The sequence below is a fragment of the Lotus japonicus genome, chromosome 3 (assembly GCF_012489685.1).
Source record: "Lotus japonicus ecotype B-129 chromosome 3, LjGifu_v1.2".
NCBI classification, from domain to species: domain Eukaryota; kingdom Viridiplantae; phylum Streptophyta; class Magnoliopsida; order Fabales; family Fabaceae; genus Lotus; species Lotus japonicus.
This window is the reverse complement of record NC_080043.1, coordinates 57,263,926-57,281,877: the sequence shown is the minus strand read 5'-3', so window position 1 is coordinate 57,281,877 and position 17,952 is coordinate 57,263,926. Positions and strand designations below refer to the sequence as shown.

The window sequence follows — 17,952 nt, the reverse complement described above, 5'->3', positions numbered from 1 at the left end:
AGGAGAAATGCAACATGCTCTTGGTCAGATACATGACCACACTCAAGGTTATGAACGCTGATGAAGTTGGTAAAGTTATAGTCGTTACTTGACTTAGCCAAGAGCGAGATTGGATTTTTTGCTCAAGGTTGGCATGGCAGAGGATGCCAGTAGGACGAAGGCCAGTAATGGCTGCATCGAGAAGAGTGGGTGTGATCATGCCAAAAGGGACATGGAAGCAATTAGAGGCTTTTTCCCAAAAGAAAATAGCACTCAAGAGCATACCTGGGTTATACGAAACCTTAAATTTTGACAATTGGATCAAATAAAAAATGCCATGTTCCTTCCTGAACTCCCCTTTTTCAGCCTGGACCCTATTTACTCAGTTGAGATAAGCACTATTGTCTAAGAAAGGGCTAGGAGGAGCTGACCTATAGGCTCTAAGAGGATCAGCTAAGAATGGCATGTTATACGTATCCCTAAAAGCTTAGATAAGCTCGTCACCCTTCTCACTAGGATGAAATTTCTCATGAGTTTTGGGAAGGGGGGATTCTTAGAAGTCTTAGCTGGACATAAGAAAGCATGTAAAGAGTCACCAATTTGGAGAGTAATGAGTACATGTGACCTCCAAATGGCTCATTTCTTTCATCATTGGGCGGCTCCTGCACGTACGCACGGCGACCCTCCTTTTGAAGTTCAACAAGGTTAGTCGCGAGAGGAATGGAGGAGTCGCTAGCAGAGGATGAGGCCATTGCAGTTCAAGAGAGCTTAAACGATTCAAGGAAAAGGGAGGTTCTGTGAGGGATTCGTTGGAAGCTTGCACAGTGAGTAGGAAGAGCGATGCACAGTGAGTAGGAAGAGGGAAGAAGATGAAGTGAAAAGGGTTTGAGCTATTTATAGGTGTTCAAGATTTGAAGGGGAAAAGCCACATACTCGAAAAAATTTCATGGAAAATGGATAAAAATTGGAGTCAGGGTAAAATTATTATTTTACCATTTAATTCCCATCAAGGCTAATGAAGGGCCCACATCCCAAGTAAATAACTGTAAGACCCGGATTTGCAGAACTGGATTTAATGTTTAATTTCCGACTCACGCGTAGGACCGGTGTAAGCGTGACAAGAGTTTGTTGTTTGGGAAAGATTAATGAAGAAGAAAGTTCAGGAATTGCTTGAGGATAGTACCATAGTCGTTTTAGGAGTTAGTGCGAGTCGTCTGCACACCCGCCTTATGGCGAGAGTGTATAGAATAGTCTAATTCCGCCCTTAAAGCATTGTTTAAGCGAAATTCCGAATCCTTGGAAAAATAAGAAGTTCTCTTTATTTTTCCTTCGACCAGTGTTTCATTTCAGAACCCTGGACTGTACGCACGATAGGATTCACTTCTCGGAAGTCCGACGACGCTAAATTCTTTTCTTTAAAAAACCCTAAATTCAATCACTGAATGAAGACTTTTTCTATTCGGAGCTTTTAACGAAGTTTCCATCCGCGTTGCCAAATTTCTTTCGACGTTTCCAATCTTTCTTCAGAAATAAGTTTTGTCATCTGACTTTCACAACAAAAAGTAGTTTTTCGGGGCATATTAACTTACACCGCTTTTGGATCGTTTTTCCCAAATTCAAGAAACCTGTTTTGAGTTCTGGAATTCGGTCGCCAGAATCTAGCTTAGAATTCACCGATGAACGTGCTGAAAAAATCGGAATCGCGAAATATTCATTTTCCCGCGATTTCACTCTCCTATAAATAGTAGAAAAATCAAAATATCTTACCCATTCACCACATAGAGGCCGCGGGTTTGAAGGAGAAAAGAGAGAGGAAGAACTTTGTCGTTTCTCGACCGATCTTCGAGCAGTTTGTCTCTATTTCACGGCATCGAGTTGAAGGAACTTTGGGTACTACGGAGCAACCTTGTGAGGAGAACCTATACCGCGAGGCTGGAACAACTCGAGGTTAGGGCAACTTACCTATTAGCTAAAATTGCATGATAGGCGTCGATAAATTCGACTTGTGTATTATTTTGGATATTGGTTATGATGATGAATTATTGTTATGTTGCAACCATGACTTATGATATTGATGTTTTATGAAATTGTGCGCATTGACGCGTTTTCGGAGCGAAGAATCACTGAATTGATTCCTTTTGATCTTTCGGGTTGGAGGAACAACCCTAGGCAAGTCCAAACATGGGGTTTGAGACCTAGCCATTCGTTTGTATATTTAGACTTTCCCCGGGATTACGTTTGGTGGGATTTTGGCAAACTTAGAAAGAATAGAAACTTAGAAACTAGAGACCTTAGAGAACTTAGACTTCAAGAACTAAACTCATAACCTGACTAATTCAATTCGAAACATTTTCATTAACGAATCAACCATAGGGAATCTAAACGGGAAAATGATTGCGAAAGACGGGGAAAAGTCGACTTTGTCGTGGGTTCTGGAGAATTGGTGGACACCACGGGGGTGAGCCACGGTGACGAGAGGAAGTCACCAAGTACTTTGGTACTCTTGTTGTTGGAGTTATGTCGTAGGGTCGGCATTAAACTCTTGAGTTTTGAATTTGAGAAGTAAGCTAAACACTTGCGTTGTGAGGACGATTCGATGTTTGGCTAACCATATTGCATCATGCATACATTCGAGGTTTGTACGATCGAAATATTGGGCCTCGGTGAAGTTGGGATGGCTTCACGAAGGTTGGGACGGCCTTCATCGAAGAACACATGGATGTATCTTCGGCATAGTGGGCAGAGTGGTACGACCTAGGGTGGTTGGGACTGATCTGACTATGCATGGGTTTGTAAGTGACACCCGAGTGGAAATGGTTAAACATTAGGCCGGTGTTAGGACTGACTCGATGGTGCCCATCCCAATTGAACTATCCGGATCATATTGAATTGCATTTCACGCATACATTCACCCTGATTGGAATTGTATGTTATATGAATTATCGAAGCATTTTTAGAGCCGATAACATGCTAGGATTATTTATTTATATATATATATCTATATATATACATAAACATATATATATATCTATACCCCAATCACATGTTGTATGTATAATTACTTTATTCCGTGAGTTGACCCTAGCGCCTTGGCTTTGGTTGTATGTTTGTGTTTGGGCGGTCGACCTGCTGCCAGATGTCGATGGCAGACTGGTTTTCGATGGTCTCTCCCTTGGGGGGGATCAGGTTTGAGTTGGTTGACCGGCATGCCCCCACCGCTTGGGTGATCGATCCTGTGGATCATCGGGCGACGTACCGGGGAAGGGTCATGGAGGACCGTACTGACGAGTGTGGACGTCTGAAGAGGGGAGTTCTACGACGCATGGAGCTGAGCTTCAACTTGGCGCCTTCAGTTCGCTGTGGACCGGGCACTTGTCGAGGACCACCTGCACCACCTTCATCTTCATCTGATGACGAGACCCATCCGAGATCGAGGCTGATGTTGATGCACCTGTCGCGCCACTTCCTGCTACTGTTGTCGATCCTGCTGACGTTGCGTCGTCCTCGAGGCTCGTGGAGCCGAAGAGGGAGCCTATTGTTCCATCTGCCTCTCGCCGTTTTGGCATGTCCCCACCGCTTGGGTGATCGATCCTGTGGATCATCGGGCGACGTACCGGGGAAGGGTCATGGAGGACCGTACTGACGAGCGTGGACGTCTGACGAGGGGAGTTCTACGACGCATGGAGCTGAGCTTCAACTTGGCGCCTTCAGTTCGCTGTGGACCGGGCACTGGTCGAGGACCACCTGCACCACCTTCATCTTCATCTGATGACGAGACCCATCCGAGATCGAGGCTGATGTTGATGCACCTGTCGCGCCACTTCCTGCTACTGCTGTCGATACTACCGACGTTGCGTCGTCCTCGAGGCTCGTGGAGCCGAAGAGGGAGCCTGTTGTTCAATCTGCCTCTCGCCGTTTTCCGTTTACTCCATCACGCGGCTACCGTGTGGAACCCTTGGCTTGTGTGGTGGAGGAGGATGTCCTTTCTGATGAGGTAGATGTTGAGATGGGCTCGACTAGGGTTGTTCGTGTAAGACCCAAGATTTTAAGCTTAGAATAAGTGGAAGAGATTTCCATTTACGATTAGGTTTGATGTAATGTGAAAGGAAACCTGAACCAGAGTTTACTAAATGAAATAAATTTATGAAGGATAAAGTTCAGGAAAAGTTTAAGGATTGCATCATGATCGATAAAAGTTATAGCACGATCGTTACACGCTTAAACCTAGGTCAGAAACCCTAGTATATAGCTAGTTTTCACTTTTAGGCACGATGGAAGTTAATTCCAAAAATCTTCAGAGAAATGTTAGAACTTCTCTTTTTCCATATATCACAATCGTTTCGAGGCGAAACTCTAGAATCTACGAACGTCCGATTCCAATCATCGGAAGTTTGCCGAAACCGAAACCCTGGTATTTCAAAACCCTAGAATCACCCGACGATGAAGACTTTTTCTATTCAGAGCTTCAAATGAATATTCCACACGCGTACACCCATTTCTCTTGATGATTTCAATCTTTCTTCAGAAGGAAGTTTTCTATTCCGACATCCGATGCAAAAAGCAACTTATCGGGTAAAATAGTTTTATACCGACTATGCATTAGTTGCCAAAAATACAAGGAGACCTCATTTTAGTTTTGGAATTCTTTCGCCAAAACATATCTTAGAATTCATGGAGAATGAAGCCGGAAAAATCAGATTCGCGAAACTTTCATTTTACCGCGTTTTGCCAACCTCTATATATAGCCAAGAAAGGAAGAAAAAACACAAAACCATACCCATTTTCTCTCTCAAAGCCGCGAGTTTCACAAGGGAAGGAGGAGGAGAGATTTTCTTCATTACTTGCTTGATCGTTGATTAATCAGTTGCTGCTTCAAGGTTTCGAGGTATAGTCGCTAATCCTTACCTCTGATCGCTTTTTCCATAGCTTTTCTGTAGACTTTTCTGAGCTGATAGTTTTGAGGTTTTTGCAAAACTATCCTGAATATTTCATTTTTGATTCTAAACATCTTCCCTACATGCCCAAGATCACTTCTGCCGGATTAGTTTTTCCGTTATGTCGCCGGATTTCCGCCGGAATCAATTTTAGCCTTAAATACCCATTTTTGGAGTAAAGCTTCAACCTTTAGGCTGAAAACTATCGCCTTAGCTTAGTGCTAGTAGGATTAGTTGTCATAAACGTCGTTGGTGACGTCCCTGTCAAATTTTTTTTTCGGGATTTCAGTTTTGAAATTCTAAGTTAAAAATCATGACCAAAATACCCCTGCGACAGTTTTTGATCCGATAATTTTTCCGAGTTCAGAATACCCTTAGTTACGGCTAATGATAGCATAGGAACCAAGTTTGATCGAAGAAAAATCGAACCCTACAATAACAAAAAGTGGCCGAGCCCTTTAGGGGAGGAGGAGGAAAATTCCTTTTTCGAAAACTTGTCCTTTCGCGCTAGATTATCGTACCTCGGAGTATATACTACTTCGTGTAACCTTAGTGAGTATTGATTACTGAGTTTCTGATAGTCCTTGATGGAATTCTGTGGTTTTACTCTAAAGGTTCTTTTGAAGAATTTCCTGAAGATCAAGGAGCTCATTGTGAAGGAACGTTTGAGGAGAATGCTGGAATAACTAGAGGTAAGGGCAACTTACCTTGCTAGTTAATGCTTTTGGTGTCGACGCATTCGACTTGATTTACTATTTATGCACTTGTTTGTGTTTGATTGGTAAAATGTTTTCTGAGGCTTCGACTGACAATGTAGATGATTCATCTACTGACTGTTTTTGAGATTGACTTACATGCTATGTGCTATGTGGGTAATTTAGGATGTGTGATGCATGCCTTATATGCTAAGTGCTATGTGGTTATTGCTTATTATGTTGATATATGACATGTTGATTGATGGTGCTGAGTTATTTATGCTTTAGCAATGAGATCTGAGATTCTGAATAGTGAGAATAGCGGGCAGGTCATGCCGATTTTATTTTAAGAGTTTTTGAGAAGGTTTGATAGGACGAACGAGGTTCGGGCCTTGTTTTTGTTTAGTGGATCGAGACATTCTCTGGAAGTGATTTGGGATTGGGAGATCCTGAAAATGTATAAGATTTGCGATAAGACAAAATGGAATCTATTTTATAAAGAAAACTCATTAGACCTTAAATAACCTCTAAATCTTTAAGTAATGATAACAACCTCGAAGGAAGGCATTGGAAGTCAAATCTTAGTTTTGGAAAAACGAGAAGTGTCGTCGGATCCCAGTGTTGAGAAAGTTGGGAGGCTTTGAGTATGTAGATGTTGTTGTGCTGTTGGAGCAGCTGTTGTTATTGTGCTGTTGGAGCAGCTGTTGTTATTGTGCTGTTGGAGCAGCTGTTGTTGTTGTGCTGTTGGAGCAGCTATGTTGTGGGGCTATCCTGGGGATAAGTCCGGGAAATTGATAGTTTCCGAGTATGTGATACTCTTTGCTCGTTGAGCAGTTATGACCATCGGATTGAGATGAGTCGGATGATTTGTAGATCATCATGAGTTATGTATTGTTGTGAAGTGTTGTCTTTTGTCGCAGAATCGACTATTACCTTAGGGTAAGCTTTTAGAGACATTGATTTAGCTAGAACACGTGGCGACGTGTCGAGTGAGATTCAGAGACGTTGTTTGACTAATCATCCTGCATTCATGCAACATTAATGAGGTATTAACACAGGACGTACTCTGGACCTCGTCGGTTTCCAAAATGGTCATAAGACCCGGAATGCCGTGTAAGAGCGTTTGTAGACGACTCTTGTAGCAGACCGAAATGGCAGACCTACGGGTTACGGCTGATCTGGCTACCTTTGTGTGGTGTAAGAGGCACGCGGGCAGAAATGGTCCCACCGTTGCTGGTGCTAGGATTGATCCGTTTGATGCCCATCCGTTCCGGATTGCATGTTGGTTGACTAGGTTAACCTGCATATCATTTCATGCAACATGCATACTGACTTAGTTGCTGAGTGTGATTGCTACTTGTTAATTCTATTTGGAACATGTTAAGTGTTATTATTGTCGTTTATGTTATTGTGGAATATGCAACCCTAGGATGTTATCCCTAGCTATAAGCCTAAGTGGCTATTCTCTTATCTATATCTATTGGTGCTATTATTTACGTAATTCTTTGGAGTTGACCCTCGCGTCTTCTGTGTGTGTTTTGGCGGACAAACGCCCATTGTCAGATGTCTTTGGCGGGCTGGTTCACGACGGTTCACCCTTCGGGGGGAACTAGGGTTGGGATGCTGGAACAGGAGCGCATCGCGGTGGCGAGAGGAGGACGGATGGTGTACATAGACTTGGTCGTTCTGGATTTAGATTCGGACGACGATCATGCTAGCATGTAGGTTTTAGTGCTGGGGTGAGCTCCTCGAGATGGGATCAGTGTAGGAGTAGAGTCTTAGCTTTGAACATCATTTGTTTCTTTGGGGACAGGGTAGTTTCCCACCTATAGCTTTTTGTGTGGTTTCTCTACGGGAATCACAGAGAGTTGGTTGGACTAGGAGGTCTTGTTTTAGGCGTTTGGGCTGACTTATTCTTATTTTGAGGGACAGTGTTGCAGACACTTGACCTTTCTTTTGGATTATACCTTTGGCCTACGGGCGCTACAACTTTCTTACTTCCCGTCACTGGAGGTTTACTCGTGACGTGGTTAGCTACTTACAGCGGAGGGGCTGTAGTATATATTGTATATAGTTCTGTTGTCTTTCGCAATTGCGTTATATTTATTTCAGTCTTGTTTATATTATTATCGGGAAAAAAAAATATACACGTTTTTCCGCATTAGTTTTCTTTTTGGTTACTAAAGTGACGCCACCGAAATCGGGGTGTTACAGTTCGCAGGACAGTTAGGAAGGAGGTCGTGGACTTGGATACTGAGATGATCACGGTGGACTCTGACTCCGACACCGACGTTGACAGCTACTCGCCGAGCGACGAGGAGGAGGAGGAGGAGCTTTGAGCGGTACTGGGAGGGTAGGTTTAGGCAGGAGTCATATTTTGTGTAGAGCTCTGATTCGTTTTGCTTTTGGGACAGGGTAGGTTCCCGACGCATGGCTTTTTGTGTAGTTCTCTTACTGAGGAATCACAGTGAGTCAGTCGGACCACAGGGGTCTTTGCTTAGGCCATTTTGAGGCCGACTTTCTCTTGGTGGATTGTAATTATGACTTTCTTACTCACACTTCTGGATCTGTCCATATTTGCCTACGGGCACACTACTTTGGAGTCACTGCGAGGGCGCGTGACGTTGGAGTGCAGCTGAGGCTGTACATGTTTATATGATGTACATCGGTTAGTTTAGTTTGCTGGGTTATGTCTTTATTTCTCTATTACTATAATTAAAAAGAAAAAAAATACCTGTTTTCCGCGTAAAGTTTATTTTTGAGTTACTTAAGTGACACCCGGAAAGCGGGGTATTACAATAACAATCATGACCAGGTTAATGTGGCACACATGCGCCTAAATTGAAGGGTTTGTGCAGACATGGGCATTGACTGAAGGGATTTGTTATTCAGACCCCCCACCGCACACAAGTATTTGAACCCTTGAAAAAGTGAAAAAATACTTAAATACCCTTAATGAAAAATATAAAAAAACCTCACCCCTTCCTCACATTCTCTCTCCTCTCTCCTTACCTCTTTCCTCTTACTCCCACCCACCACCATCAGCCACAACCACCGCCACCCCAATGGTCGCCGCCACCACTGTCGTCGCCACCACCGCCACCACCACCACCACCACCACAACCTCCATCTTCTGTTGTTTTTGAAAATTTCCAACTATAGGGAGTTTTTACTGTTGTTTTTAATTTTTTTTTTTTGCAAATAAACGCACTTTAAAAGTGCGTCATTAACGCACTTATAAAGTGCGAAGTAAACACACTTTTAAAGGGCGAATTGCTGTAAATTTGTACAGAACTGATGTCAGATGATTTTTAAAAATTATATGACTCTACAGTAAATCAAGTTAGAATATTTCGAGATTTATGGTGGAATAAAAAAAATTGAAATTCAAAATAAAATACCCGATGAAGGAATTTGGCTAAATTACACAAATCTTAGAACCAAGCCTGAGGCCTGGATCAGAAAGTCTTAAATTAAGTAGAGGCCAGGGGCAGCAGCAGAAGATTGGACTGGAACCTTAAAATTTGAAGGTGCTAAGGTACGGTCGTTTGATTTTTCTCTTCAACTTTGCAGTTGATCGACTTCGCATCCGAGACAAAAAATTGTCCAATTTTCCAAATCGCACCGCTCCTAATTCTAAAGCGACTACTAGAAGGTGTAGGAATTTGGAGATTCTGACTTCATATTTGAGCTCAAAATGGTCCTATTACCCTAACCAAGAAGTGTCAGTCCCAAATATCTTCCAGAAATTAAACAGGAAAAAAAAAAGAAATTTGTGTGTTTCGCTCACACTGTGAAAGGGCGACCAAAACGCACATAGAAAGTGTGTGATGGACGCACTTGCAAAGTGCGAGCGAAAAAAAAATTTATAAAGGGCTTTTTTGGATTTTACGAATTTAACAGGCTTTAAATAGCTGTCGGGGGGGTCCGAATAACAATTCCCTTGACTGAAGCGGGCGAGGAGTCAACAAGTTTGCCACTGAGTACGTGATTGTTTGAACAAACCATGTTTTCGATTTCTTGTTCATGTTTTGTAATCAACTTTTTGTACTTTATTATTCAAGCAATGAAGTTTATTTCTCAGTTTCTTACTTTTGTTTTCCTGCACTTTTGCTTCCAGTGTTCTTTCTAATAAAAAACTGTCCTTAATTTTCATTTTTCTTTTGTAAATTCACTTCTGATAGCGTTTTCATTTAAGAATTTTACAATCGCTTTTATTTTATTTGTTTACCAAAATCCTCTGTAAACAGAGGTCTATTAAAAATAAAAATCTTATTTCAATTTTTATGGGTAATATTGAATTGAATGATATGAGTATGTCATCAGTTTTGAACTCTCGAAATCAAAAGGAAGAAGAGCCATTTGTTTTATCTACGTGGTTAAGAAATTCTTCAAAATAAGTATATCATAAAATATAAACTACTCTCTCAACGAATCCTACGGCTATGTTTGGAAAGACTTTTCAACAATCTTAAATCTTATTAAATGTTTTAAAAGATCTTATAAAATGTTAAGTAAGAAAGTTTATTTCAGTAGCTTATAGTTTATTTATAAGTTACTTGAGGTAGTGGACTGGGGTAGGGCATCTCAGCCTATACTAGGGCTCTCTTAGAAGTGTATCGAAACCCAGACGCAGGACCACATTTTCGAAGTTCAAGGCGAGACCTCAGCACAGGACTAGGGCGAGGACGAATTACTTATGTATGGGGCAGATTCAAGGAAAGGCCTATGTAATAAGGGTTGGGGGGGTTGGGGTTTCAACCCCACTATAAAAGGCTGAACCCAAGACATAATAAGACATGTTATTTCTTTTGGCTAAAAGGGCTACTCTAACCCTAGATCGGAGACTAACCCTGGATCTGAGGATCCTTATATTCGAGAGGACCGTGACTCTAGCGACTTATGAGAACATGTAGCTTCTAACTTGTAGCTTAACGCTTATTGTATTTATTCTCAATTTTAACCTTATCATTTTAACAAATTTTCACTATTGTGCATTTTATATTTTTAAAACACTAACCTTTTTATTGCATTATTTTGTATGATTTGACTAAAACTAAAAAAATACTAAAATACACAAAGGTAACTATTTAGAACTTTTTCTAAAATTATAGTTTTTTTGATAAAATTTTAATTAGGGATATTTATCTCATTTTAAAATCGTACATTTTTCTTTCCTCTTACTTTTCATTTCACTTTCTCTTCAACCAAAAAATTTAAAAATCATCTAATTTTTTACGCTCTTTTCTTTCTTTTCATTTTTTTCCTCTTACTTTTTTTTTCTAATTGCCAAACATACCCATGAATCATAAAAAATCTTTATTGAACCAAGAAAATCAACTAGTAACATGAGTAAAAATGGACAAATGCAGGTGATCTCTTTTGTTTTTGGGACCACCATTTAACACCATTACGTCTTGAAATCTAGGAATATTCTTTAGATGAGAACTAGGATTGAAAGGATGATAAATTTGTACATACTCTCTCACGGTCTCACCCTCATCCTCATCACACTCACTTTCCTTCTCCCCTGCCTCCTCCTTTGTAGTCGTAACCTCGGTGCAGCCTCCAATATCATCGTGCAACCACCTGAGCTTTGTTGGTGGTCGGTGGAAGTGGCGGTTGAAGTCGCCTCCTCCTCCTTATGCTTCTTCTTAAACCCAACACCTCTAACCAAACCCAGCCACTGTCTTAAGTATTTCTCTTCTAAGACAACATATTCGTCATCATGATCGAAACCTAGATAAAGAGAATGATCGCAACCCATATGAACAACCCGATCGAGAGCTCGAATAGTTAAAGGGCAAGGGATAAGGATAGGGAAAAGATGTAGTGAGTGTATGATAACATATCATCAATCATGCAACAAAGATGGATATGGTGGAGGAACAATCACACAAGATCTCTATTGCTTGTTCAACTCATCAAACGTCGAACCCTCGTCCTCACGCTATCACTTTCCCCCTTCCTTGCATCCTCCTATGCATAATTGTCACGCAACCACCAGAGCTTTGTTCACTACTAAAAAAAAGCTATTTAGCGACGGGCAAAATCCGTCGCTAAACATTTAGCGACGGAATTAGCGACGGACGTACATCCGTCGTGCAAAAGGGCGTAGCTAAAAAATTAACGACGGAATATGATATCCGTCGCTAATAGCGACGGAAATATACCATCGCTAATTTATTTAATTCCGTCGCTATATCATTTGTCGTATTAGTTCTTATTCCGTCGCTATTTGCGACGGTACAAGCCGTCGCTAAAGGATCACATTCCGTCGCTAACAACATGACCTTTTTATTTCTATTCCGTCGCTAAATCCCTCGCTAATTTAGCGACGGCATGGTTCCCTCTCTAATTCATGAATTCCTATATGAAATACTTCTGTCATGTGCGTATCACAGTATAATCTATTATCCATCAATTTCTTATTTTCAGGCACATCCATGTTTCTAACACAAACACAATAAACAACCAATAAGTAGCAGTTCAGTAAATGAATCCTCAATTTACAAGCAGATTCAAGCTTAAATCAAAGCATTCATCAATGAGCAAGTAAATTGCAAAAACATGCATTATAAATTTATGGCATGTTACAAAGATGATACCTGAAGAATTAACATCTGACCCCAAAATAAAAATTTGAAGCAGACCAGCCCAACTGAAGCACCTTATTCACCTGCATTCAAAGAGTGGAAGTCATTTTATGATATTAAGCCTAAAAAAACAGAAGCACTACATCCACAAAGATAAATGAATGACAATACATTTTCCTTTTCTCTTGGGATAACAATAATTTTTTATGGGACTGGGAAGCAAAAAGTTCCTCAAGGTGCTGAAACAGTATAATATGGATAGAGAGAGATTATGAGAACACTTTCTTGCTCTTTTTTAAAGAGTAAGTACTTTGAGGTGCTGAGATTGCATTTTCTGAAATTTTTGGCTAATGCTCTTATTTGGGCACATACTAAGAAACCAATGTCTTTATTCCGGCGAAAGAGAAGTTGATCCAAACACACTATCAATCTAAGTATGATAAAAGCTTTATAAATAAGTACCTACCTCAAGAGTAGTTACTGCAAACTCAAGAGCAACATTACACTCTAATGATCCATTCTGCCCTCCAACTGAAGAGAAAAATGATGAGAAGGGAAATAACAAATAAGAATAGTTTGAACGCCACTTAGTTATAGTTATAAGGAAAAATAACCAGAAGCAATTATGCAAATACCTTCATCACAGGTACAAGATTGGCGATGTTACGTATCATGAATACTTCTCCAGGTTGGAATCCTGATATGTTAGAGGGGCATACCCTAGAGTCTGCACAAGGAATTACAAAAAACTGTACTTGGATTTATCAGTTAAGAGTTAAGACCAATGTCTCAGTTGAATTACAACATGGAGCAGTAAACATACAGGAGCCAAAGAAATTAAGCTAAAATGTAATGAAAAAGGGGGAATTGGTTTTTTTTTTTTAAAGAAATCAAACCCACTTATGACATCCAGCACATACACATTATTCAAAGTTTACAGACACAATCTAACAGTGCTATGAAACTTGAAGAGAAATGACTAGTTCCAGTTTTCAGACCTTCTATCAGCCATGTTGTCACCCTCAACTTTTCATGAAAAAATAAAAGGAACATACTAGTGCTATAGAACAAATAATAAATGAAGTCTTACCATCTATTCTGACACTTACCTATGTATATAACATATTAACCAGGTATAGGTCATAGCATTTATAGACTCTTTTGTCAGGAACAACATCACAGATTCAAAGAGTTCAAAACCTTTCACAAATGGAAACACATAAAGTTCAAATCCAAATGTCATAACTAAAAAAAATCAAATATTGACTCACAAAGATACAAACTTTGAAAGAAAAAAGAGTTAGATCAGATCACAATCACAGCTTGAATCGAAAAAGTTTTGAAATTGAACAAAAAGAGCAAGTGAGAATAGAAAGAACAACGAGAGAAATATTTGAACGGCTTAGTTAGTGAAACAAAATAAAGAAACAAATAAAGAAATTGAGGAACAAAATAAAGTGGAAGAAATGGAAGATCTGCAATTGCCATAAAGTCCAAAAATAAATACTTAGTAAGAGATGATTACAGTGGTATATGTTGGTTCAACAACATCTATAAGAAGCACAAAAACAGTTAATCATATTACTTAAACAACAAAGAAGAATCATATTCATCCAACAACAGTGATATTTGGTACATATATGAGCTGGATTTACCTCAGATACTGGCAGAGGAAGCCAGAAACAAAGCTCAAGGGTGATCCCAATGAGGATTTTGCATTCTCTACCTTTTCCCCAGAGTTTTTAAGACTAGTAATAGACCCTGTTGCGTCAATATTTCACCGAATGCTCTGTGGAAGATCTGATGCCTCTAATGATTTCGAAGGCTACACTTTGGGAGGTGAACCTATGCTAGGTTCTGACCCCATTGAGGCATCTAGGAGAAGGGAAAGAGGTGCCCGAGCACTGGAAGAAAGGTTGGCTGCTGAGAGGTTGGCTACTTCACACAATGCAGGGGAATTGCAAACAGATGCTGCAGGAAATGTATAATTCCTTAGCTTTTGTACATTCACATATGTTAGACCAATATATGAAACTATCATGAGTGACATTTTCACAGATGGTAAAGTAATGAGAAAGTTTTTACTGTCAAAAAAAAAGAGTAAGTTGGAAGAAAAATTTCTAAATGCTATTTCTTGAGTTTGAATTGTACAGAAGTGATTTACATGAAAGAGTAAGTTTGAATTGGAAATAGACCATTAAAGAGTAAGCTGGAAGTCTGAATGCTATTACTCAACACAAAAGAGTATAACTAAGAGCTTAACATAAGTATACTGAACTAGTCCACTAAGATTTCCCTCATTAGACAAGGTATAAACCCAAAACACCTCACATATATAAACAGAACACAACAAAGGCTAGAGTAACAAAGTTTAGAAAATATAACCCATTACCATAGATAAAGAGAAGCTCAAACCACAATTAGTCTATTCATGAAATTAAAGAGAGTAAATTTTGCAGTGGTCCTACCCACCACAACAAAAGCACATCAGCAGGGACATACACATACAAGACTTAGATCCAATGAAACTACCATAAGAAACTACCATTAGTATATTTTCATTTGCCCATTAAATCAAACACCTACCATTCACCATATCAACCACAAGAAAATACTCACCAATTGCAAGCAAGGAGAACCAAAAGTACTTGAAACCAGCAAAAGAATTACAATCAAATCAGAAACATAAAACAGAAATCAGAAGAAATAACCAGAGACTTCAAACCCATAACTCAATATTATGGATTAGACTATAACTACTGTGAGTATTGAGTGGGAACATATTTATTCAACACTAAAACTACACAATGTTGAGACTTGAGAGTATGCTTGTGACAAAGATGGCAAGAATTAGAGACAGTAGCAAACTCTTGCATCCACCAGCCATGCTTGAACTTGAACCATTCCTCCTGTGCTCCTGAGAGGAAGATTCTTCACCTGCTCCTACGCCTGCGCCTGCTCCGCTGCGGAGTACAAACCCTCCTCCACGCGAACCACCTCCTCCGCCACGGGAACCACATCCTCCACTACCACCTCCTCCACTTCCACCTCCACCACGAGCGATGGCGGCGGCCATGAGCGTGAGAGGAAATTTCTGAGAAAATCGAGACTTTAGGGTTTTTGTGAGAGTATGAATGTATGAGTGTGTGAATAGATTCAGTCTTATTTAAGTGGCTGGACTAGAAAACGTTTAAACTACTAATAAATTTATTTCACATACTATGTATAAAATGGGTACTTAGTTGAAATGGCCAAGCCCCTTCATTTGACAAGGAAGTCCGAGGTTTGAACCTCGGGGAGGGCCAATTTTTCATTTTTAAATAACAAAACCAAAAGCTTTAGCGACGGAAATAAGACAGTTATGATCCGTCGGTAAAACAGCGAGGGAATTAGCGACGGTAAAAATCCGTCGCTAATTTCCTGGATAAAATATAGAAGATTATTAGCGAGGGAATTAGCGACGGAACTACAAAGAGGTTGAAAATCCGTCGCTAATTCCGTCGCAAAATTTTAAAACAGCATTTTTATTCCAAAAACATGAATCCGTCGCTAATTCCATCAAATTCCGTCGCTAACAGCGAGGGATTTTGTTCCGTCGCTAAAACCCCTCGCTAATTCACGTTTTTTTAGTAGTGGTTGGCGATCGGTGGAAGTGGCGGTCGAAGTCTCCTCACCGTCGTCCTCAACCCAACACCCCTAGCTATACCCAACCACCACTGAACCACTATCTTAAGTCTTTATCTTCCAAGACAACATCTTCATCACCATGAACGAAACCTAGATAAAGAGAATGATCATAACCCATATGAAATTAATTGAGTGCTCGCATAGTCAAAGGGCAAGGGGAGAATGAGAGGGTGGAATTGGTGGGAGAATATCGGGCCTCAAGGGTTGGGATTGTAGTAATTTGAATTTTTCATATGGTAAATTACAAAATATGCATTGATGTACTTGTGTGGTCCCAAAAGAAAAGGTATCACCCTAGCCTTTACTGGTAAAAATATCTAGTTATATGATTGTTGCAAGTAATTTTTCTCAATTATATTTTTTCTTGATCGAGAAACTAGTTTATTTTGAAGTGAATATCAAATTGTTTATAAAAGTGTTGGGTGTTACTAATTCTTCTATAAAAAGAGGAAATACATTGCGCGTGATCTTATTTGTGCAAAATGTTAGTCCACATTTATGTGACCACAAAGATGAACTCGTGTTCAATACAATACTCCTGTATCAATTTGACTATTTACTCTTAATTTTATTATTTAAAAAAAAAAAGGTACTAGCGGTCCTTGAAAATGTAACCGCGCACCTTCATATATGACCCTGGTTTATAAGAGTGATCCTTCATCTGATAATTCCAATCATATAGCCGTCTTCCTCCAACTGAAATGAAGAAGCAATAATTCCCCTGTCTGTCACACAAACACAAACACAAACACAAACACAAACAACACAAACACAAACACAAACACACATGTAGATCGAAACAGAGACACACAGCAATGTCTGGTGTATGGGTATTCAATCACAAGAACGGAGTAGCGAGGCTGATAACAAACCCAACAAGGGAATCCTTCGAGCACACACACCCAACAACCACCACCGATCATCATCATCCAGGCACAGCCACCGCACCCGGCGCAAGACCAAGAGTTTTGGTCTTCCTCCCCAGCAACCAGGTCATCCGTTCCTACTCAGAACTCGAGCAACGACTCGTCCAACTCGGCTGGACTCGCTACCCTAACTCGCTCCGCCCTGACCTCGTCCAGTTCCACCGCTCACACTCCTCCTCACACCTCATCTCCCTCCCTAGAAATTTTGATAACTTCAAGCACTTTCATTTGTACGACATCGTCGTTAAAAATCGCTCCTTCTTTCAAGTTCGTGACCCCAATTATATACCCTAAGTAGCTTAAACCTTACCATGCCCTTAATTTCAATCAGTATGTACATTTTCATCGGTTCGTTATGCCATAGAATTAGAATTATTGTAGCTATATATGATTAAGCGTGGGCATGGTTCACTTCGTTGTACCATGTTTGTGATGAAATAGTAGTTAATATTAGTATTGATCTTTCTCACCAGTAAACCATTTCAAATTCCTCACTATAGTATTAATTAATTAATTTCATGTGTGCTCTTTAATTTCCTGGTCCCATCTTCTTAAGTTAAATTTAATTGAGAAAAAGACAGCTATGTAGTAGAGTACTTTCTTAATTTCTTTTGAGGTTCAGATCAGTATATACTATAAGTTTCTTCAATAATATTATTTCCCCTTTTTTTCATGTATTAATTGTTAATTTGATAATTTATCAATTTTATAATGAATCATGTTAAAAACTGACATTCAACATTTATTTGAAATGCAATATAGTCTCTATGTATATCCGCTAAAATTAATTTACTGGGAAATTGTTTTAACCATCGAACATGTCTTGATGCATTCTCATTTGTCACAATGGTTTCCCCTGATTTGCTATTTATTCACATGAAGTTAAGTAATCTATGATTCACATCAATGTAATTAGACAATCTCTCATCTCACATTGTTGTAAATTGTAATGGCTTAATCGGCCTCCCAACACCGCCCTTTATATATCTTGCATCATGTATGCCTGTATGGGCATGTTTATTATAAGATTTTAAGGCAAAGCAATAAACTAGTCGATCTATTATTCGACTTAGCTGAAAAATATTACTTACACACCTCTTTTTAAGGTGGAAGAGGTGGATTGAAAATAGAGATA

The 17,952-nt window shown here is 39.8% G+C and overlaps 2 protein-coding genes and 1 long non-coding RNA gene across 3 annotated transcripts; 1 reads left to right on the top strand and 2 right to left on the bottom strand.

Moving 5' to 3' along the window:
* Positions 1–12,163: 12,163 nt before the first annotated feature.
* LOC130749469 (uncharacterized) lies at positions 12,164–13,068 on the bottom strand. Its single transcript, XR_009022931.1, has 3 exons — positions 12,840–13,068; positions 12,671–12,724; positions 12,164–12,287 (listed from the first exon to the last, which is right to left on the bottom strand). It is a non-coding gene; the product is annotated as an uncharacterized LOC130749469 (long non-coding RNA).
* A 776-nt stretch (positions 13,069–13,844) lies between these two features.
* Positions 13,845–14,192, top strand: LOC130744374 (rhomboid-like protein 19). The gene has a single exon (XM_057596567.1). It carries the CDS (start codon positions 13,845–13,847, stop codon positions 14,190–14,192), a length of 348 nt encoding a protein of 115 aa, XP_057452550.1.
* An 812-nt stretch (positions 14,193–15,004) lies between these two features.
* Positions 15,005–15,280, bottom strand: LOC130744373 (uncharacterized). Its single transcript, XM_057596566.1, has one exon. The coding sequence runs from the start codon at positions 15,278–15,280 to the stop codon at positions 15,005–15,007; it is 276 nt and encodes a 91-aa protein (XP_057452549.1).
* Between the last annotated feature and the right edge of the window lie 2,672 nt (positions 15,281–17,952).